This window comes from Mytilus edulis, chromosome 14 (assembly GCF_963676685.1).
Source record: "Mytilus edulis chromosome 14, xbMytEdul2.2, whole genome shotgun sequence".
Taxonomy (NCBI): Eukaryota; Metazoa; Mollusca; class Bivalvia; order Mytilida; family Mytilidae; genus Mytilus; species Mytilus edulis.
The window spans coordinates 17,711,192-17,734,995 of record NC_092357.1 but is presented as its reverse complement, the minus strand read 5'-3'; the positions used below and the strand labels follow the sequence as shown (position 1 = coordinate 17,734,995).

The 23,804-nt window shown below is 31.9% G+C and overlaps 1 protein-coding gene across 1 annotated transcript; it reads right to left on the bottom strand.

Annotated features, from left to right (window-relative positions):
* Positions 1-20,987: 20,987 nt before the first annotated feature.
* Positions 20,988-22,280, bottom strand: LOC139504011 (uncharacterized). The gene has a single exon (XM_071294063.1). It carries the CDS (start codon positions 22,278-22,280, stop codon positions 20,988-20,990), a length of 1,293 nt encoding a protein of 430 aa, XP_071150164.1.
* Between the last annotated feature and the right edge of the window lie 1,524 nt (positions 22,281-23,804).

Here is a 23,804-nt window from a genome sequence, read left to right as displayed (position 1 = left end):
TCAATTCGATTAATCTAATTGGATGAGGTATTGTAAATATATTATAATGAAAGGGGACATAATATCAGATTTAATTGTGATGGCAATTATTGTATTTAAAACGTTCTTATTGAATGTTATCTTGTCCATGGTGAATTGAAACAATGATAATGTCTGATTGCCCCATCTTTTTCAATAGTTTCATTAATTAACAAATTTTTGTTTTACATGTTTACCTAGTAGTTGGTAAATTGAAAGTTAAACCTTTTGAAATGAAGTGCGAATTGCTTTATTATGAATTTTTAAACGTTTAGCCAAATGTCTACGCCAAATCATTGAATATATGAAATATTTTTGTATAGGTTTGAAGCAATTTATGATCATGACATTGCTGCTAATTTATAATTAAAATATCAATTACTTTTATGGCAATTAATCAGATACATGCCTAGCTGACCAATTGGAAAATATTCACACTGTAAGGAAAGTATAAAGAAACATCACTGTCAAAAAGTAACTATTTGCAAACGAAAAATGATCTCTTTTGTTTATTTTTTCTATTGAGAATTCCCGTTTGAATCTATAATGTCAAAAATTAGAAATGAACAACTTTATCAAAACAGTTCTACAGAACACTATAAACTTATGTAGTTCAATTTTATTGTCTGAACAAGAACTTTCATTCGTTGAATGTTTTGACTCTAGCTAGAAATCTAATTGTTAATGAAGAAATTGTACTTTAAACAGTAAGCTTCTTGATAATTGTGGGTACGCATGCATATCAGTAGACGCCTTTCATGCAGACGCACATAATTGCGCATCCTTAGGAGGTTATGTGAGTATCTTACGTTTAATTTTCTTCCTGGTTTTTATAACAGATTTACAAATTAAAACACAAGTTAACTACTCTTACATATAGGAAATAGTCCTGTCATTGCTTATATAATCTATTTGTTGTTAAGATATGTAATGTGTTGCTGGAGGTAATCGTTGAAGTATAATATAAAATTTTCTAGACCAAACGTGGTTTTGAGCTAGGGCTATGTATAGAAACGTTTGCAATATCTACAAACGTGCGTATTTTCTTGTTTTCTAGTTTTGATTTACCTGCGATATTGCTTTTTTTTATGTACACTAAACCGCGAACGTGTTTAATCAAATATTGCAGATTGAATTTCACTTCCTTTTTTATTTTTTGAGTTACCAATCAGGACACAAATGGATAATATAATGTTACCGTGTATGGATAAAGTGTTAATTGAAATCAGACGAGAGTGCGATAAAAAAAATTGTTTGTGCTAACGCCTCCAAACTTATAGGACGATCATGGTCAAAATTGTATATAAATTGATATTTAAACAAACAAAAGAATTATACATTTCATCAAACCTCGAACTGACCTGATATGAAGCAATCTGCTTGTGTTTTATTCTACCTGAGTATGCTATCTTTGACATTTGTACAGTGCCAAAGCAGACTGGTTGATGTTTTATTTCAAATCAGCAATACTAAAGGTAAGGGTTGTTGTATGCACACTACGTTTCATTTTTGTTTAATTGAAGTTACAATAGAAAAATATAGGAAAAAGACAACAGCAAAGTCATGAAAATACTGAACTCCCAGGAAAATTCAAAACAGAGAATTATTTAGATTAAGAGTTTCAACGGAAAGCCCCTTAGACAATTTAACGTCCTTATTGAATTTTAATAAGAGCTGAGATAAAGCACACCATCTTTTGAAATTAAAAAAGATATTCAACCGGTTGTGAAAATAGTAGAAGAACCATAAAAAAAAATAGTTTTAACAAGATGGATGAAAAAATGTCAATTTTTTCTAATTAAGTTTATAAATAGATGAAAAGATGCCAATTAGACTGAAAATACTAACACAGATTTAAATAAATTCTTAATTTTAATATCAAAATAGGAGATTGAGCGTGCTAATCTAAATAACATACAAACACCTTTAAAATAAATATTTCTTGCATTCAACATGAAAAGACTGAACAGAAAATTAGTCAGCATGAACAGCATAGTTTCTGATGTATTGAATGAGACAATTATATGTTTGCATTGTTAATAAAGATTTGGATCATATTTTGTAAACAAATTATCGAATGAAGAACGGAAAATCGGATCGAGCTTAATTTGTTTATCTTAACTTTTTACTATATATTTTAAATGTTAGATTTTAAGCTAGGATACCTACTTGATCACTATAATCATGCACATTAATTTTAATTGAATTATTTTGTAAAAATCCTACAGACCATTATATCGGATTAATGTATACATTTTCACAATATTCAAAACTAGACTGGTATATTGTAAAAATGCAAACTGGGATACCGACATAAATTAGTCTGTTAGTTTTCTCGTTTGAATTATTTTACATTGTCATTTCGGGGCCTTTTATAGCTGACTAGGTTGAAATATTTTAGAAATGCAAGCTAGGAAATTGACTTATTCACTATAATCATGTATATTATTTTCAATTGTAGGTGATACAAGTTATCCTTCTATCGACAAGAGAAATTCTGGTTTTAGATGTCCAACTGGCGTATCTCCAACAGATTGCTATAATCAATTAATGGCAGTATGGATCAGACGACTGGTTGTAAAATTGTAAACTGAGCCATAATTTATCACAAACTTTAGAATACTCTGTCTACTGTCAAAGTATATTTACAGCCAGAATGTCACATCTATGCATTCATTTCATTATTAATGTTTTATACCATTTAATAAAATCATTACAATAAAGTTTTTATTGTTTAAGTTATTGAGTACGATACACTTTATGACCTTTAATCACAGTATTAGGTTGTATACTGCGGATTCATTTATTTTCGTGGGAATCAATTATCGTGGATTGAAGAAAACTTGTATGTTCGGGGATGTGTAAATTCGTGTTTTCTGCAAAGTCTGCATTCACGCCTTTATAAACTTTGTAATTTGTTGAACATTTAAATTCGTGGTTCCCCTTGAACAAACGAAATCCACGAAAATTGGTAGCAAACAAATATTAATGAACTCACGGTAGTTTGGTTCAATATGAAGAATATGACTTCTTGAGATATCTATAAATCAACTGATTATTTTTATTTTTCATAATTAACTGAAGATACATAGATAACACAAACACTATCTCGGTATGTTATATTGTATACAAAATTTTCGACGTATAATCTTTTAAGAACCAGTCGAATGCCATAGTAAATTGGTGTTTGTTTCACTTTATGTATACGTTGTATGGTTTTTAATCAACGCTTTGATCTAATAGAACATAGAATGAAAATGAGGAGTTGATCAAAGAGACATTATCCCGACCAAATAGCGACCTGAACTGAAATTTGTTCCAAACTTTAGATATTCTGTATATTTTTTCAAGGGATTTGCATCTATGGATTCGGTACATTGTCGATTTGATAATTGGTTAAATTATTGAAATGTTGATATGCTCGTATGACCTTGATTCTAATGCTTTATTTTATAAGAATGATCAATTTGTAGAAAAGTATAATGTGTTCAGAATACGTCAAAGGACTTATCAAATTCAATATTCGTACAATAAACATATTTTGTATCATCGATATGATATGAAAATGTCTTTCTAATTTTCATGCTTTTTTCATTTGTATATTGGTGTGCGAAAACGCAAACGATTGGACAGAATTAAGTTTTGACATAAAGTGTTCTTTATTTCTTATGAATTTTCTGTTGTGACGTCATGAAAAGGGCAACCATACCCGATGACGTAACACATACAAACCACGACTTTTTTTAAAAGAAGGATACACTTTGGTATTATATTGTCTAAACTCTTTAAAAAAAAAAAACCCCGGATAATACCACTTTACTCGTGTATAGAGATATGTCTCCTTTCTCAACAGTTATATATGAATCAACTTAAAAAAACTCGGCAAATCTTGCAATATAAATGTTATGTCCTTCTTGTTTTCCAAATAATTACAATTTTGTTACCGTTTTCAAATTATCATTCATTGATTTTATTAAAGAATTAGCATATAACTTGTCATCATTGCACAATAGAATTTGACGTACTCTTACAGTCACTTAATACTTCGTTTGGTCCGTCACCATTGAGTACGATTTGATAGTTCGTCTTGGAACAAAATCTTTGAATTTACTGTTATAAGGTTTAATATTTAATTCAATTGCAACCGACCTCCTGGTTTTCGATGAAAATATATCAGATCTATTTTTTGTAAACGATGCTCGTCAACATCGTACTTGATTTGGCAGTATGACGTTTCTGAATTGATCGACACAAAGAAGTATTTAATAGACAAAAAGTCCACTTGGCGTTCAATCAATAAGCCTTGTTTCCTTTGTTAATTATATTTTTATACATCTGATTACCGTTAAAATTTCAAATTAATCAAAAGATAATACAATGTCAATATGTCATTCAATACGCAATAGTTTACCAACAGTGATGTGAAAAATCAAATAAAACATTGAACAAAATGGCGTATGTATGTTAAAACATAATATTGTAACTATGAAAAATAGAATAACCGAAATACTGAACTCCAAAGAAAATTTAAATTGAAAAGTGCCTTTTCAAATAGCAAAATCAAAAGCTCAAACACATCACAAAAATGAAAAACATCTGCTACAATCATGACTTGATTAAGGAATTTCCTTATGTAGAAAATGGTAGAATGAACCTGGTTTTATTGCTAGCTCTCACTTGTATTACCATTGCAGAGAATTCCGTTTATTGACAACAATGTGTGAACAAAACAAACAGAATCGGTAAGGATTAAGGAGTATGTAATAAGACCCAAAAACTATGAAAAATTTCAATTAAAAAATAAGACAAAAATATTTTTTTTCAAAAACTAAGGATTTTCTACCCTTCGAATAGATTACCGTAAAATGCATTCCCTTTCAGCCGCCACCCTAATTTAAGGTTCATAAATGTGAACTTTAAACTTCTATGTATCAATATTCCAGCAGCGTCTGTATTTAAAATAAATATCTACCAGTTGATATAGGATTGCTGCCCACCCGGAAGCTATTAAACAAGGATTTCCAAGGGGAAAACTGAAAACATCCTTTCTTACATGGAAATAAACTCATCATAGATACTAGGGTTAAATTTTGTATTTACGCCAGACACGCATTTCGTCTACAAAAGACTCATCGGTGACGCTAGAATCGAATTTAAAGGACACGTCAAAAGTTTGTTGACCCTTATGTTTTTCACAATTAAAAATAAATACGATCCAATTGTCAATACTACAATACCATCACCTTTACCCCGACTGTGAAACACCGATTAAGAATAATCCGGGTTTTAACAATTATTATTAATACGGTGGGTGCCACATGTGGGCCAGGATCTACTAACCTTCCAGAACACCTGCGAGCATCCCCAAATTTGATGATGTTTGTGTTGCTCAGTCTTTGGTTCTTTATGCTTTTCTTTGTGTACGGTTATTTGTTTGGCATGCCTTTTATTTTTTAGCCATGTCGTCGTCAGTTTATTCTAGATTGTTTGAATGACTATATAGTCGTCACTTTTTTGCCACTCTTTTAGTCAAGTATACTTTTCTGTAATGGTAATATCTGGAGACTAAACAAATAAATGTGTTAAACAAACTGTAAAGTCGTTAGTGAGAGGACATCATTGGTATAACGGAACGTAAAAATAAAGGATAATGCTATCTTCATTTGTAAAAAGATATATAAGACATATTTTCATTACTGCAATATATCACTTTATCTCTTATGTGACCTACAGAATAATACTGATTACTGGATTTATACTTCAATGAGCAACATGAGCATGTAACCGACATTCAAATATCAAAAACGACAAAAATATAGACATGATTTCTGCATCTGCATGCGCAAAACGTGTTTTATTTAAGATATGAATGTCAACCCACCAATAGTAGAAATTGATTCTAATATAATATCATCTTCTTTCAATCAAAGCAAAGGAAATAGAACATCACGACTAGTAACTCAATCAAACTAATTTGAAAAAAACTATACCGCTTTGTCGATGTGGGGTGTGAAAATAGAAAAGACGTGTATATAATATTAAAACTACGATTAACATAATTTTATTCTTAAATCCAGTTGGTTCCAAAACGAATTGGTTATTTACTTGTTGCCTGTCACGCGAATATGAAGATATTTGCAGCTGCTATTTTCATTATTTTGTGCCATGAACTCAAAGCGAAACTTGAAGTTTTCCTCATTTAATGGTAAAGAAAGGATGGGGATTTCAAGCATCAATACCTTGTCTTTATCTTGGAAAATTGTACTTCATTCCTGTCAAATGTACACGTTTCTACTTCAGACATCCTAACTGTGATTGTAATGTGAACAGACTCGGTATATAAATTATGCTACTAAGTAAGAAGTAGGTATAGCATATAATGTACATAAACAGGACAAAAATATTTGACATTTGTTTTGGAGGATCCATGTTATGAACATAATTTCTGTGAAAAATTGCCTCAATGTGAACATTAATTAAATAAAAAATAACGGTTTCTACCTCACCGTAGTGGCAATGTTTTCTTGGTTAGTTTTTGCGGAAATTAAGACTTCTGTGTATCGTTCTACTAGTCGGAGGCAGCTGTTCCAACATAAATAAGTTCTCTTCGATGGTTTTTTTGACAAAATATGATTGAAGTCAATTTACAGACTTCGGTTGAAACAATTTACCTTGCATGTTATTGCATCTTTGTTTTTTTTCTCTATAACATTGTGTTCACAATTCAACTAAATTTTTAATTAGTGTTTTTTTTTTCATTTTAGTGTTTATATCCTTTTAACCTATTTTTAAATCAAAATTATGTAACATTAATTAAACAGTACAATTTTGAATCAAAAATATATAATAATGATTAAACAGTACAATATGTGAAAGCTCTGATTTACAGAAACATACAGCATGTCATAAACAACATGTACAACGTTAAATGTGTTTACTTATGATAAAAGCATTGACTTTTTGGCTTCATATTGAAACATTCCGCTTCAGATGACATTGGCCACAAATAAGGATAACCATAAATAATTGTATAGGTGTGTATCTCATCTGAACACAATCATATCTAATGAAGGGTTTTTCGAAATAATCATACCAAGATTGCAGTTAAAACATGAAAAAATTGGTCAAAACTGGGCGACCTTTTCTTTGTTCAGCACTGTCAATTATAGTCAATATGCCAACCTCAAATTTGTATTGCGTTTAGAAATAGATGCATCTAAACTTAGTTTGCCATAAACGAAGGACAAAATAAACCAGAGGGACATTCAAACTCATAAGTTGAAAAAACAAAAAAATAATCAACAAAATCGACACCCATGCAAAACAGCAACAACAACAGCTAAACATTACTTTTGAACACACATTTCTAAAAGTGCTTTTTAAAGCTCTTGGTCGATAAAACTGATGGTTGACTGCTTACAAGAATTGTAAAATAAGGCTTTTAAAAAATATAAATTATTTAGAGAGTTGTCTTCCTAAATCTTTGATAAATACCTTCGGAGGCAAAGTCTGATGCAGATTATTAAATAGCTTTTTTAGTTTCATCTGAAAAACTTTTGAGGACAGAAATATCTTTTGAGTTATGCAAAATTGAACAATCAAAAAGTAAAATCACAAAAAAACTAAACACCGAGGAAATTCAAGAAAGAAAGTTCCTAATAAAATACATAAATTTGGTATATTTACTGTCTTCTGAATGGTTAAAAGTATTACTTTTATTTTCAATGTTGTCAATTTTTATGGCAACATGCGCACTCTGACGTTGTATATTTATATGCCAACATGTGTGTACGTTGCTATTGTTAATATGAATAATACAAAAAGTTCATTTAGCCTTATTTTTGATAGAAATGTATTTATAATGAATTGCAATAATTTATTTTTAATTCGTTAAACCATAAAATAATTTTTTGATTCTTCACATTTCACATAATCCGCATTTTCTTATGTAAAAAATAATGGTTTAAACCTGGTTTTAAAGCTAGAAAAACCTTTAGCAACTAAGATAGAGAAGAAACAACAAGGACATAAAGCTATTAGTCGAGGAATAGCATGGTTCCAATACTATAGTCTATAAAACAATATCAGAAACCTAAAAACTCTAAAGGTTATAAACTCTGCTTTACCGCTGTGTTTCTAATTTGACAAAACATTAAAGTCGCATTAAGTGAAAATTGCAAAGAGTTATGTCTACATGCTTGCATTTCCTATCATGATTTTCTTGAAAGAGAGTTGCTGCTTACAAGGGAGTTTCAAATAGTGAAGTTGAAATCATCCCTTCGTAAAATTTACGGACGCCATCACGAGTTGGTTAACCGTTATGGAATAACCATTTCACAAATTATATCGGATATGTTCCTTACGTCGTTACTACAATCCCCTTCCCTTTCATGAATGTGATCTACCGAATGATACTATTTACCGGAGTTGTTATAACATGAGCAACACGACGGGTGCCGCATATGGAACAGGATCTGCTTACCCTTCCGGAGCACCTGAGATCACCCCTAGTTTTTGATGGGATTCGTATTGCTTATTCTTTAGTTTTCTATGTTGTGTCATTTGTACTATTGCTTGTCTTTTTTTTATTTTTAGCCATGGCGTTGTCAGTTTATTTTCGTTCCTCTTTTAGAAAGTGTCCGTTGTTTGTATATACATTTATTAAAATCATGACGGTGTATGCAAAACATTCTTATCGATGTATTCAAATTAACAATATGAAATCCTAGGTTCAGTACAGTCTCTTAAAGTTGCTTCTCTTCAAGTCATGCATATAACAGTTGTTTTCCATTTGTTTGACGTGTTTGACCTTTTCGTTTTACCATTTGATAAGGGACTGGCCGTTTTGAATATTATCGGATTTTAGTATTTTCCCTGAAGTTCAGTAGTTTATTTTTACTTATTTTACTATTCCCTCTTTCAAGGAAATCATTCTAAACGATATCAGCTCGGATATGCTAAACAAAATAGAGACAACGTGAGAGGAGATAAACCGCAGTTCAACCAACCTTAAAAAACACTAACAACAAAACCATGTCCATCAGGGAAACAAGGGGTTTATCAGTTAGATTGATAACTAGGTTTGAACCTACATGAGCAACGCGTGATCGCAGCTCTGAGAGGCAATAATCATTAACAGATATTCCTATCTCGACAATTTCTTTACAAAACACAAATAAAGGGAAACACAAGGTTTATTTTATGGACTGATCGTCAATTGTCAGCGATATAATTCAGAAAAAGATCGTGATTCTAGCGAGCAAAATAGTTGTTTTTGTTATAGCTGAACTCATTAAACCCGGATATATACCAGAATATATTTTCTATGTATATAACCTTTCATCGTGATCTACCTTCAAGTTTAAACAAAAGAAATAAACATCACGAATAGTTATACAATCATATGAATATGATAAACAAACATCACGCTTTGTCTATGTGGGAACTGGAACAACACTACATGTATACAATGTTACAATTACCATAATTATATTATAACATTATGATGTTTTTTACGGAAATAGATAAGTAAACATCACCGACAGTCATACATTCATATGAATCTGATAGAGAAACAGCATGCTTTTTATGTGTGGGAGCTACAATTATAACACGAGATACATATAATGTTACAACTTCCATAAATATTTTATCAAATTATCATGGTCCCAAAAGATTTTAGTTACAGAAATAGATAAGAAAAAAGGAATAATCAAGGACTGATTATAAACTCGTTGCCTTTCTAGCGAACATGAAGATTTTTTAATGCGTTTTCATCATTGTTTTGTTATATGGATTCAATGCAAAAAATGAAAGTATTCCTCATATAATGGTAAAGAGAACATGGGGATTTAGAATATCATTCGCATGCCATGTTAATTACATGTTTTATTGATATAACCTTTCAACGTGATCTACCTTCAATTTTAAACCAAGAAAATAAAACATCACGAACAGTTCTATAATTTAATAAATCTGAAAAACAAACATCACGCTTTGTCTGTGTGGGAACTGTAATTATAAGAACACTACATGTATATAATGTTACAACTACCATAATTATACTCTAAAATTACGTTAGTCCTAAAGAGTTGGATTGTGGAAATAGATAAAAGGAAGTTCTAATCAAGGACTGATTATTTACTTATTGCCTTTCTAGCGAACATGAAGATTCTTTTTGCTGTTATCGTCATTGCTTTGTTATATGAACTCAGTGCAGAAAATAAAATCAAACGTCATGTAATATCAAAGAGAACATGGGGATTTAGACTATCATTTGCATACCATTATAAAGGACAGTGGTTCTACATTCCTGCAGGACTTGCTAGATTGCTATTACGTAAGAATTTTGTAAAGCATATTACATACAAAGACAGAACACAAATTATTGACAGTTGATTCGTAGGATCCATGTCAGGACTAGATTTTTTGTGACAATTTGCCTCGATGTGATCATTTATCAAATAAACGAAAATGGATTCTACATTAACGTGATGATAGGATATTGTTTCGGATGAAACGAGGACTTTGTGTTTGATGTAATACTAGTTGGAACAAGCTTTTTCAACCGGAATAAGTTCGCTGTGATGTTCTTTGTTGACAAAATATGATTGAGGTCAATTAACAGATTTACGTTGACATAATTCGTTTTGATACAGTATGTGCCTACTTTACATTTTATTTTTTCATAAAGCATTGTGTTTTTCTTTCATTTTTAAAATAAAAGTATTTATGAATAAAATGGCAGTTACATTTGAACCTTAATATTCATTCATCTGATTTACAACAAAAGAAATTATGTCATTTACAACGTTATTATTGTTCACACTCACGGTTAAATATGCAACAGTAGTATAAAACAAAACCCGGTTGCAAACCAAAATCAAGAAAAACACTTCACTATAAAAGAAAACATAAACACTGAACTGCTGCGAAAACAAACACCTATAAACATAAACTATTTGATAACAACTACCATATTCTTGACTTCGAACAGGACATTTTTAATAAAAATGATGAGTTGAGTCTGACCTTATAGCTAGTCGGGCCTCCCGCTTACTTGTATATGAAAATGATGTAAATAACGTTAAAATGACATCATAACGTGACAGAAGTACAGTACAAATAAACGAAAGAACACACAGGACAGACACATACATAAATAATTAATATAATAATACATTACAACATGTTAACCACATATTAGCAACGGATACCTTCCATTAAAATACGCGGGTACACCAGTACACAACAAAAGAACTATGAACTGTGCGTAACAAGATTATATCGATTCCAAGAAAAAGTGACGTCACAGTTTAATTTCTAAAAATAGAAAAATTAAATTAGGATTAAGTTTGTAATGGTCTCATTTTTTTTTTCTTACCGTTACACGGAAATTAATATTTAAACCATTTTCGTGACGTCAGCTTATTCATTTGCCTTGGATTCTTTTCTAGAATCAACATTTCCTGAACATGTCGTAAATAAACCCACCAAATTATATTAAATTGTTTCCTTTGTGTGTCTTGTTTATTAAGTTTGAATTAGCTAAATCACTGATTTCTGTTCACTAATGGAATTTGTTTTAAAACTTTTCTTCACTGGTTTATTATTTCCCTATGGCATACCTGGAATAGAACCCCTTCGTCAAATCTGTTATATGCAACTGACATCAATACATCCATGAAACCTCTCGGCTACCAAAATATTGCATTATGATCTCGTATAATATATATACATGTATATGTAAATTTCAGATCTGTGTACGGCCTCACATCTGTGTCCGTTTCTCAAATCTATGCCCCATCGTGATGGAAATCATTAATCTATGTCCGTAAAAAATGATTCGCTCTCAAATCTGTGTCGGACTTTCAATCGTGACGTCATTCGCAAATCTATGTCCGTTTAAAAAGATGAGGCCTCTAATCTGTGTAATGCTTTAAATCTTTTTTCCAGTTTGTTTCGCCATGCGCACATTTATGACCATCTAATTAGTTCGGCCTTATAGGTGTTTTGTTTTATAAAAGGTTTCTCAACATCATACGAACGAACGAAACTCTACGAACGTATTCGTTATGGAGTAGTAATTATGTAACAATAAAATCCACGATAAATTTCTTATGATATTGCCGTGTGTTGAAAGACAACAGTTTTTAATTTCTTAGTCTTTTTGCAACCTTGCATTTTATTTTTGTGGGTAAACATTAGTGTTCCAATTTATTTTCTGTTGTTGAATGTTACGTACAAATTGTGTTCTTACGTTGAGTTTCGTTTGTTTACATGTCGTATATGCTTTTCATTTATCTGCCTTATCCATTTTAAAAGATCATTGTTATGTAATGTTTTAATGTTAAAAACAATTGGCGCGTCTGGTTTGTATTTGATTGATTGTTTGAAGTTAAACGTTCAGTAGCAAGTATTCCATAAATTTCACGACGTTTGATAACGGATTAAAAAGTGATTACGATAACACAAGTTTAGTATTTTTCTTTTATTATATCGACACATCCGGGATCCTTTATAAATATGGAACAATAATAAAGGAGGATTGTTTGGGTATATACTATCTTCTCGAATAAAGCATCCAACAGGATAGTCTTAAAGTGCATTAGATCCAAGTGGTCCGACTTGCTGATACGCATAAGCGTCATTTACGTCCCCAAGAGTATCTTTGACAAATAGGTCGAGAACACCACTATTTATTTTAAAAAAAATCATCTATTAGGAAAAGGTTACAGAAATAAACAGGAGCACTCGACCAGTCGTATATTTATAGAGTTTTGTGTATTCTTGGTGGAAGTATGAGTGCTACAGCACTAATAGTTACATATTTATGTAAATGTTCTTGGTCTAAATATTCTATATTCTTTCACATAATTTTTCGATCAGTTAGATTTTCAACTGTCATTGATTGAACCATAAATTGTATATAATATAATAGTTGTGAAAAAGAGATGACAAAACACGCATTATATAACTTGCTTGCAAACACGGATTTCCGGATGAAATTTTTAAAGTGTTTTGGTAATTAAAAAAGCAAATGATATGATATATAGAAAGCACTAAGAAATAGTTGTCTAAATTGATTTTGTCCAAGTTCACATTGGTACATGTGGTAATATGAAGTTGAAAACTCAGCCTCAAATTCCTAGGAGAAAATTAATTAACAGATTAACGACCCTTAACGATCCAATAGTATAAAGTTAAATTATTTGACAACTCTACAGACACAATGTCTTTCTGAATATATTCATACAGATTCTGTACGAAGGAAGCAAATAGAAGACAAAATATACCAAGAGGAGAATCAAAACAATTAGTCGAAGAATATCATGGTAAAAAAACACAAACATTAGTCTCTGAAACATTATCTAGAAACTGAAATATAAGAAACTAAGCAGAGCAAACTCGGGGATGATTGCAGATGCTCCGGAAAGTAATAAGGCTTCATCGCTGTGTTGATAATTATATAATGTGAAGGGAACAAATATCACAGACTAGTCAAAACATTTATTAAACTGTATCATCGGTATAAGGACATCATTCGTAAAAATAACTCAACATGCAGACTTCTTATACGTTCAGGTATTTCACATCCAATCTTTTATGGTACTATTCTTAACAAATCACAAAAATGTCAGTATTCACCTCAAAAGCTAACAAAACCTTTTAACAAACTTATTGCATGTAGGAAGGGATATGGTTACGATACTGTTGTCAGGTCCGGAGCACATGATATCACCCCTAGTTTTTGGTGGGGTTCGTGTTTGTCTGTTTGTCTTTTTCATTTTTAGCCATGGCGTTGTCAGTTTATTTTCGATTTATGAGTTTGACTGTCCCTTTGGTATATTTTGTCCCTCTTTCATTAAAGATTGCATATTTTGGCTTAAAAATTGATTGATTTTTAGGTTATTTGCATCGGAATTAAACACATTTATTTAAAAACCAGTTGTTGGCATGACACATGTTGTATTCTTCTCATATATTTTATGATGGTTAACTACTAAACCCCTAACGGCAGGAATTGAGCCTGATATTCATATAATGAAGACATATCAGTTTAATTGAGGTCTGGAGCTGGCATGTCAGTAACTGCTAGTAGTCTGTTGTTATTTATGTATTATTGTCATTTTGTTTATTTTCTTTTATTACCTCTTCTGAAATCGGACTCGGACTTCTCTTGAACTGCATTTTATTTTGCGTATTGTTATGCGTTTACTTTTCTGCAATGGCTAGAGTTATAGGGGAGGGTTGAGATATCAAAAAACATGTTTAACCCCGCCGCATTTTTGCGCCTGTCCCAAGTCAGGAACCTCTGGCCTTTGTTAATCTTGTATGCAATTTAAATTTAGTCTTTTGTGTATAATTTGGAGTTTAGTATGACGTCCATTATCACTGATCTAGTGTACATATTTGGTTTAGGGACCAGCCGAAGGACACCTCTCGGTGCGGGAGTGTCTTGCTGCTTTCATAATTGACAACAAAATCAATACGGCGTCCGTAAAATATTCTCAGTGATGACTTCAAATTCATCATTAGGACTCTTTGTTTAGATGCATTCCCTTTACGTTACTGATAGTCAACTGGCAGCAATATCGACCAATGGGTCTAAAGTTCATTATTTCTGCGAACACATTACGTGTTGTTTTTTTTTTGGTTATAACTCTAGCCACCAATACCGGAAATTGATTCTAAATAATATCATAGCATATATGTTATAATCATATAATGTTTCTTCATAATATACCTTCAATTGCAAACGAAGGAGATAGAACCTCACAAACAGTAATACACACAAAGAATCTGAAAAACAATCACGTTGTGTCTGTGTGACAGATGCAATAAAAAAAAAAAGAGCATACTGTTACAACTTTATACTTTAATTAAGTTGGTTCGAAAAGAGTTTGATTGAAGACATGAATAAATAAAAGTTATCATCAGGGACTGGTTATTTACTTTTTGACTGTCTACTAGCTAACATGAGGTTACTTTTAGCTATTCTCGTCATTATTTTGAGTCATGGGCTCAATGCGAAAAACGAAACCATTCCTCATCTAAAGGTAAAGAAAGCATGGGGATTTAAAGCAAAGTTAGCTTGTAATTATAATGGAAAATGGTACTCAATTCCTGTTGAACTTACCAAATTCTGCTTCAGAAACCCTAAATGTTATTGTGCTGTGAAAAGATTTCGTAGATAAATGATGATATTGTAGCAACAATTCTGTTTTAAATATTATATTCATCAACAGGAAAAAATATTTACATTTAGACGAATTTAATTACTTAACAGATTATTGGTGCAAAATTTTCTATGTGAACATTCATTAAATAAATATCAACAATTGCCACATGGACGTTATGACAGTGTATGGTGTTTTTGGTGGAAATTATAGGATATCAAAGTAAATAGAAATACGAACTGTAATATAACAATGGCAATATTCTAAGTGCTACATTACATATTTTAAACAAAAATAACACGTAGCCGCTTATGTCTTTGATGTAATGGTAAAATTTGGTAAAAAAATCTGGATAAGGAAATAAAGAAAAAAACGGAAGAAATACTGAACCCTGGGATATTTATTTCTGTACTATTAACTTTATAATATACTGTACCTACAACAAAGGCAACAGTAGTTTAAATTATTATACCTCAGTATATTTTTTCTATATAAAAAATAATGAAATAGTTATGCTATTTCATTCCACAGACTATTTGCCAGTCAATAGTTTTAAAGACTATTACCCCGGTAAATAGTTTTATAATCATTTTTCCCGTACTTTTGCATGCTTGTTTTTCATTGGACGATAATGACGTCATGAACTATTCTGCTTGGATTTGTGTGCTTAGTAATATCAAACTCTGATATCGTAAACGGTATAATCTGTTTGTGTCGTTTGTAATTTCACGTGAAAGAAGTAATTATAAAAGAGAGAGAAAATCTTCATGTGCATTTTTTTAAGATCTAAAATATAGTACCTTTTCTATAATATGGGTCTGTCGTATTCTAAAATTGTATTTGCATTTTGTATACTTTAGCTAGAATTTATCATATGCGCAGAAAGTTTAACACAAGTATTTCTAGTCGTATTGCAATTAATGAAATATTTACACGTACTATAAAATAAACGTATAGTTCATTTTGTGCATGTAAAGTTTTTTCTTTTCTTTCATATGATGTATGTACATATATTCTTCTCATATATTTTATGATAGTATGATACTGAACCCATAACGGGAGGGATTGTGCCTGATATTCATATGATGAAGACATAATCTTTCAATCAGTTTAATTGAGGTCTGGAGATGGCATGTCAGTTAACTGCTAGTAGTCTGTTGTTATTTATGTATTATTGTCATTTTATATATTTTCTTTTGTTACATCTCTTGACATCGGACTCGGACTTCTCTTGAACTGAATTTTAATGTGCGTATTGTTATGCGTTTACTTTTCTACATTGGCTAGAGGTATAGAGGGAGGGTTGAGATTTCATAAACATGTTTAACCCCGCCGCAATTTTGCGCCTGTTCAAAGTCAGGAGCTTCTGGCCTTTGTTAGTCTTGTATGATTTTTAATTTTAGTTTCTTGTGTATAATTCGGAGTTTAGTATGACGTCCATTATCACTGTACTAGTATACATATTTTTAGGGGCCAGCTGAAGGACACCTACAGGTGCGGGAATTTTCGCTACATTGAAGACCCATTGGTGGCCTTCGGCTGTTGTCTACTCTATTATCGGGTTGTTGTTGCTTAGACACATTCTCTTATTCCTTTCTCAATTTTACACTTCTAGAAAATTGGTTAATTTGGCATATAAAAACACTTAATGACTGTGTTATTCAGTATAATAAAACACCTAATAACTGGTGGTGCGAGTAATAGCAAGTTTTGTGTCCCTTCGCATACCAACTATTGCCTCGGCTTTGTCTCGAGCAATAGTTGGTATCTCAGGGACAACAAACTGGATATTACCCTCACACCAAGTCAATAGGTGTATACTTTTTACCGAATTTGTACCGGAGCACCTCAGATCATCCAAAGGTTTTGGTGGGGATCGTGTTGCTTTGTCTTTAGTCTGTTATGTTGTGTCTTCTGCACTACTGTTTGTCTTTTTATTTTTAGTCCTTGGCGTTGTCAGTTTATTTTCTATCTATGATTTTGACTCTCCCTCTGGTATCTTTCGTCCCTCTTTTACCGCTGTTCGAAATTCATAAATCGCTTGAGAAGAAAACAAATCCGGGTTACAAATTAAAACTGAGGGAACCTAATCAAATATAAGAGGAGAACCACCACACAACAGACAAACAACACACACAGAAACGATCTATAATATAACAATGGTCATTCTAAGAAAAAAATGGTGGGTTCAATCTGGTTTTGTGGCTAGCCAAACCTCCCGCCGAAAAACCAGTTGTTCATTTTCTGATACAATTCAACAGAACTCATTTTACATTTTGTACAAATTAATTGTTCATAAGTGGTTAACTGGTATTGTAAAGAGACATGAATCTGGACGAACTTCCAAGTACGAACAACGTGTCATGAGAAGAAGTTGTAATAAATATTACATACGCCCTGAACTTTTGAACTGTTACTTGGTCATGCATTTGTCATTGTAATTTTAAATTATTATGGACTGAACTGGTATCGCTGCTTGACAGATAACTGTATGGCGCGAACTAGATACTCAATTGAATTATATTCAAATTGAGTATCTAGTTCGCTTTGCTCGTTTGAATATAAAGTATCTATAAATTAGACAGCATCGGGATACACATCTGACTATAACATCGCCGAAACTGTGAACACCTTCAATACTGACGCATTTTTAAATATCTCTTTTGATTTGTTTTTCTATAGTTCAATATTTGTAGTTTAGTCCATTTTTGATAGAATACTTTCTTAGTGTCTCTCTATCTATAAATTCAAGCACTGTGTTATTGTGGAATATTCGTTTGTTATATTCTTCTCTTTCGTGTTTGCTTAATATGTTCTTTGTCTGAAGTGTGTCGTTTGTCACTTGTGTTTCTTTGTAGAGATAGGTATTTGTTTTTGAAGTGATTGAGAATATAACACAAGCTTTAAGGTTGATAGAACCCATTTTTGTGATAATTTAAACTCTATTTTGTCTGTTTGTTGATCTCAAAACTTGTTGGCGAAATGTGTATTTCAATGTAACCCCCATCCAAATTAGAGGCACAGCTAGATATAAAACGAGGTCTTATTCACTATTTATACATATAAAGAAATGTCTGTACTAAGTCAGAAATGTGCACAGATGTTTTCCATTCTTTTGATGTTATTTTTTTTTTTTTTTATTTTACCATTGGATGAAAGAATTAAATTTTCTTAGAGGTCGGTATGTTTGCTAATTTACTTTTTCTTTTGTAGTACAACAAGCCCTAAATTTCTTTTGCAAGAGTGCATAGAGATCAAGAATGTGTTTCTTTTATTCTTTGATCACTATTCGTCCTAGATGTAAATATATCTCATATCCATAGTTAAAAACGATAAAGGAGGCTCGAGCGTAAAAAAATGTCAGAAAAATTTTAAGTTTTATGTATTACACTTTTAATTGTAACTTAATGATATGGTACAAAAATCAGCAAAACAGAAAGCATTTCGTTATGGCCCCAGATGTCATTTAAATTGTTTATATCATTGTAAAAGCTTCAAATCATCTCCCTTTGGTACAAAAACGCATTTTTTTAGCATTAAAATTGAAATATCTTTTTTAAATCATCGGTAATCTTTATTTTTTTTATTATTATTTTTAAATAAGCTGTACTTAAACTAAACAATAGTAAAATTTAGGCAATTTATGTAATTTAGTTTCTTTTTTAATTTCGATATTACTTCTATTTCTTCTATTAGTTCAACAGAAAAAAAGAACATTTAACAAACATTCATCCCTCGTTTGAAGGCAGATTGTGAGGTTAAACGAACGATGACCCCATCTTTTTATTTTATTCTTCTATTTAGCATATGATAAAGTTCATTTATATTGATATCGCGAGCCCCCTCAAACCACAATCATCTCGGAGTTCTTAATCTTTACAGATTATCAGGTTGCCTGCATATTAATATTTAACAATAGCAACATGCAAATAACCTATTCTCTAATTTTTGTGCTATTTTCACATTTCCTGACCGGTGTGAGAACAATATTTCTACTCACTAGTAAAAAATCTGTTCTCGGCAAATTATTGGTTGAAATTTATTTGTGACGTTAAATTTTCTTGTTTTTCTCTGAATTTTCTTATTGTGAATGCATGAAAAAAGGCGACCATGCCTGATGACGTCACATCAAAAGTACATACAACTTTCCGCAAATTTTTGTAAAGGAACGATAAAATCATAAGAGAAACAGGTTCCACAACTGAAACTCGTGTATTACGATATTTCTCCACTCTTAACAGTTGAATTTTAATTATTTAAAAAGCTCAGCAAGTCTCGCGCTTTGAATATTAAAATTTAACTGTCGAGTTGAGAAATATCGTAATACACTTGTTGCAGTTGTGTAATCTATATATAATAGATTTATCGGGCTATTTTTGTTTCTTTTGAAAGTTTTTTTCTCTGCTTTACACGAAAACCGGAGAATGACTTGATTAGTTCGGGAAAACTTATCAACATCGGTTCAAACATTATGACGTCGCTGATATGTACGAATCAAAGAAACAATATTACCGGGTCAACGTATTTCACGTAACAAAGTCATGATATGCAATGTTATTAAGAGCTGAGCAGAGTGATATAGACAAAGGACGACCGATAAGAAGTGTTATCGATTGAAGTCTTTTAATTATCTGCCTTTTGAGTCAACCAATCGTCCTTTGGAACAGCAAAACTATAAGACTAGACGTATAGGATGAGAATGAAACATGTTCAAACATGTCAAAGGCACCTGGTTTTTTTTTCGCTGTCCAAGGTCTAGAACCTTTGGCCTTTGTTTGTTTGATTTGTTTTTAATTTTAGCTCATTTATATGTTTTGGAGTTTATTGTGGCGTCCATTATACCGAACTAGTGCAGTTTTGTTTAGAAGCCCTTAAGAACACGCCATTGGGTGTGAGGTTTGTTTTTTGCGTGTGAAAGATCCATTTTTGGGCCTTGGGCTTTTGGACTGCTCTTTGGTCTCGTTGTTGTCATTTTGACATTCTCTATTTCAATTTTCAATTCAATATATCGACAGAACATTGAAATGTAAATTTTCAAAACGGTAAAGAAGTTATATTAAGTTATGTTTTAAAAAAGGACTAGATACTTGAAATTCACTCAAAATAGATCTGCAATATTCAACGACCTTGATACAGTATAAACATGATACCAATTACTAGATATAAAATTAGGTAAAAGAATCGATGATTACACGAACCGCGCGTATCAATATTTTCGGACGCTGTTGATATCTGGTGTATTATGTAAGTTGTCAACGACCGAAATGTCAAACCAATCTTGTATCTATGTGTGGTTCTGATGTCTGCTCCTTTTTGGAGTTTGCTGTCTCTTTGGGACATTTTCCGTTTCCATTCTCTTTTTTATCTACGGAAGAGAATATGATAATGTTTTGTGGTGACTAAGTCCCTGATCTAAAAACTTACCAGTGAAACCTATATTATGTTCATAGAAGAATATGAAGTCAATACAGTCATAGGCAGAGCGAAAGATTTTGGATATAAAGGCCTTTAATGTGTGGTAAAATAAAATACCAAGTGCGGAATATGACATTTGTTATCAATTCGATTGAAGTGTTTTAGCTTTGGATTTTGCCTTTTGTTTACAGAATTTCAGTTTTTGAATTTTCCTTGAAGTTAATTAACAAGAAAATTGCTGACATATACCAGTAGTTCAGAAACATAAACTGTTGTTGTTTCAAGATTTATCAATCAAAGTTTACTGATTCCATTACTTTTCACTTTTATTGACAAGTATTGTATTATCACTGGCCTAATGTTCGGAGCATATATCTATGCATAACTAAGGATGAATTTTGCCATGTATTGGGCCGTACTGTCACAAACAAAACCATACGAATCATTTCTTCCAACACAAATACACTTTGGATAAATCAATCCCTCTTCTTTTCTGACTAGAACCTTACTATCTTGTCCATCTTTTGATATTACAATTAATGAACTAGAACCCCGTTCTGCTACAATAATGTTACCATAAGTATCTGTACAGAGTCCTTCTGGACCTAGTAGATCCTGTTTATATTGCCAGATCTTTTTACCTGATCCATCAACACAATATACTGCTTTACCACCATAGTCACTATAAATCACTCTGTCATGTGAGTAAACAAGGAATTTCAGGTATGATTCACTCTGAACGTGTATTGACTTAAGAGTATTTCCGGCCAGATCTATGATACGGATTTCATCCCTTAGCAAACCTACAGCAAGTGATGCATTGGAAAATGATAACCCGCAGCAGTATTTGTGTAGTTTGAAAACCTTGGTCATCGTGTCATCCTCTATATTGAATATCTTAATGGTATTCTCCCCGGGATAAGTGATTGCAATTGTATCTTTGCTGATTTGTGTGACACTCCGTGCTTCACCAGGTATAGGTAACTGTTTTTGAAGTTTGACATCCGAAGAAAGTTGGTAAACTGCACCATTATGTTCAACTACTACAATTCTTCCATCAGACAGACAAACCATGTCACTAATGTTCTTCTTTATCATATTTATGTTGAATTCAATTTTTTTCCCAACTTGCATTGTCATTTTGTCTATGTGGGATTGTTCTTGTGTTTCTACTTGTGCTTCTCTGTTTGCACACGTTTCCCTATTAATGGTTATTTCAGTTTTAAATACCTGGATGTCTCCAAAGGATTTAAGTGATTGTAAGGTGCTTAGTATCTCTTCTATCCCACCTATTTGCTTAAATTTGATGTCAACTTCAATGGCCATATCATTGTTTCCTATCTCCTCAACATATCTCCGATAATGAAGTACTTCTTCTCCAATCTGATGTACCCCTAGAAAGGATTGAAGTTTTGATGTATGTTCTGTAACTGTGTGTAAATCATCCTGCATTTCCTTTAATATTTTCTTTTTTTCTTCTATTTCAGTAATGAAACCGGTTATTTTGCATTTCTCTTGATCCCAAACAGTATCTGCTTCTTTCCACAGCTTCTTTTCTAGCTTGTCTAAATGGTTGTTGATTTCTTCCCGAATTTTTTCGATTGATTTCTTTATGTTTTCGCATTTTCTTTCTCCTTTCTGAATGCTACCGGATTTTTTTAAAACCATTTTATTCAAGAGAAGTATGATAGAGTTTATATCTGTATTCAATGATTCTTTTGATTTTTCTATCTTTGTTTTCTCAACCACATTGGTTAAAGTTTGTATTCCGATGCATTATGCATGATGAGTGGAAATACATTCATTACAACAAGGCATCAAATGACTGGGGCAGTACAACTTGAGCTGTTGATTATGTTTGTCGCATTCTGTTTTTATATAGACAATGGGAGGTTTGTAGATTTTGATAGGAATGATCTTGTGATCACGAGTTGATTTAAATTTTTTATGATGACCAGAACATGATGAGCACAATCCTTCGTCACAGTTGTAACACCATATATCAGCTTTTGTATTTTCGTTTTCCTGTTTACAGGGTCCACATGGTACAGGCTTACTTGATGCCATAACCTAAATATAAACACAACCTCGTAAGCAATGACTTTTGTTAATACTTAATGTGTTTTTATTGTTTCTTTCACTGATTTCAAAAGATTGCTTCGATTGCAGATTTTTCATGGTTGCTGTTAGCTATATTCTGAACTTTGTCTAGAGTTTGAAATATGGTAAAGATACCTGTATAGTGTTGACTTAAGTCTGCCAACCTCTACCATTAATATGTTTTTGTGTAGTTGTTTTGGTGACTCGATAATATATAACTTATACCTACTTTTAAAGACATAAAACAGAGTCAGCATCATAAAGACTGAATAGGTACCAAGACACTTGCAAGGTATTAACTCTTTCGGTCAAAGTAAATCTTAGATGAATTTTGATATTACTTGTATGTACCTTTTGACCATACAGCTAATTACGCGTTTCCTTTGCTTTCAAATATTTGAGGTTGTGCGTTCTTCCCTTTTTTTAATCAGTAACAGTTTCCTAGTTTCTTTCAGCCAATACAGTTTCGACCTCCCCTTCGTCCCCCAAACCCTTTCATACAGCTAATTACGTGTTTTGGTACCAACTTCGCTTTCAAATATTTGATGTTGTGCGTTCCTCCATTTTTGTTTAATCAGTAACAGTTTCCTAGATTCGTTCAGCCAAAACAGTTTCGACCTTCCCTTCATCCCCCAAACCCTTTGATACAGCTAATTACGTGTTTTGGAACCATCCTTTGCTTTCAAATATTTGATGTTGTGCGTTCCTCCATTTTTGTTTAATCAGTAACAGTTTCCTAGATTCGTTCAGCCAATACAGCTTTGACCTTCCCTTCATCCCCCAAACCTCTCATCAATATTTTACAAAATATTTCAAAATTGTATAATAAAATTGCCAATGCTCAATTCATATCTTTTTAAATCCAATGTGTTCTTCTCATGTTTTCATCCCTTAGTCTTGATCTTTGATTCCATTTAACTTCTAGCAAGAAGCAGAAAAGAAGGGATGGCCTATGGTATTGATATAAGTTTTAGATAAACTTTTCCTAAAGAAGAAATAGCTATTGACCAATTAAATTAAAATCAATTGCATGTCTATGTTTCTTTTGTGTTTTTTTACAAGCTAGATTGATAAGCCTTTTAGTTTAATTGA

Coding starts and splice junctions, on each gene's coding strand:
- LOC139504011 (XM_071294063.1), bottom strand. CDS start 22,280: ATGGTTTTAAAAAAATCCGGTAGCATTCAGAAAGGAGAAAGAAAATGC.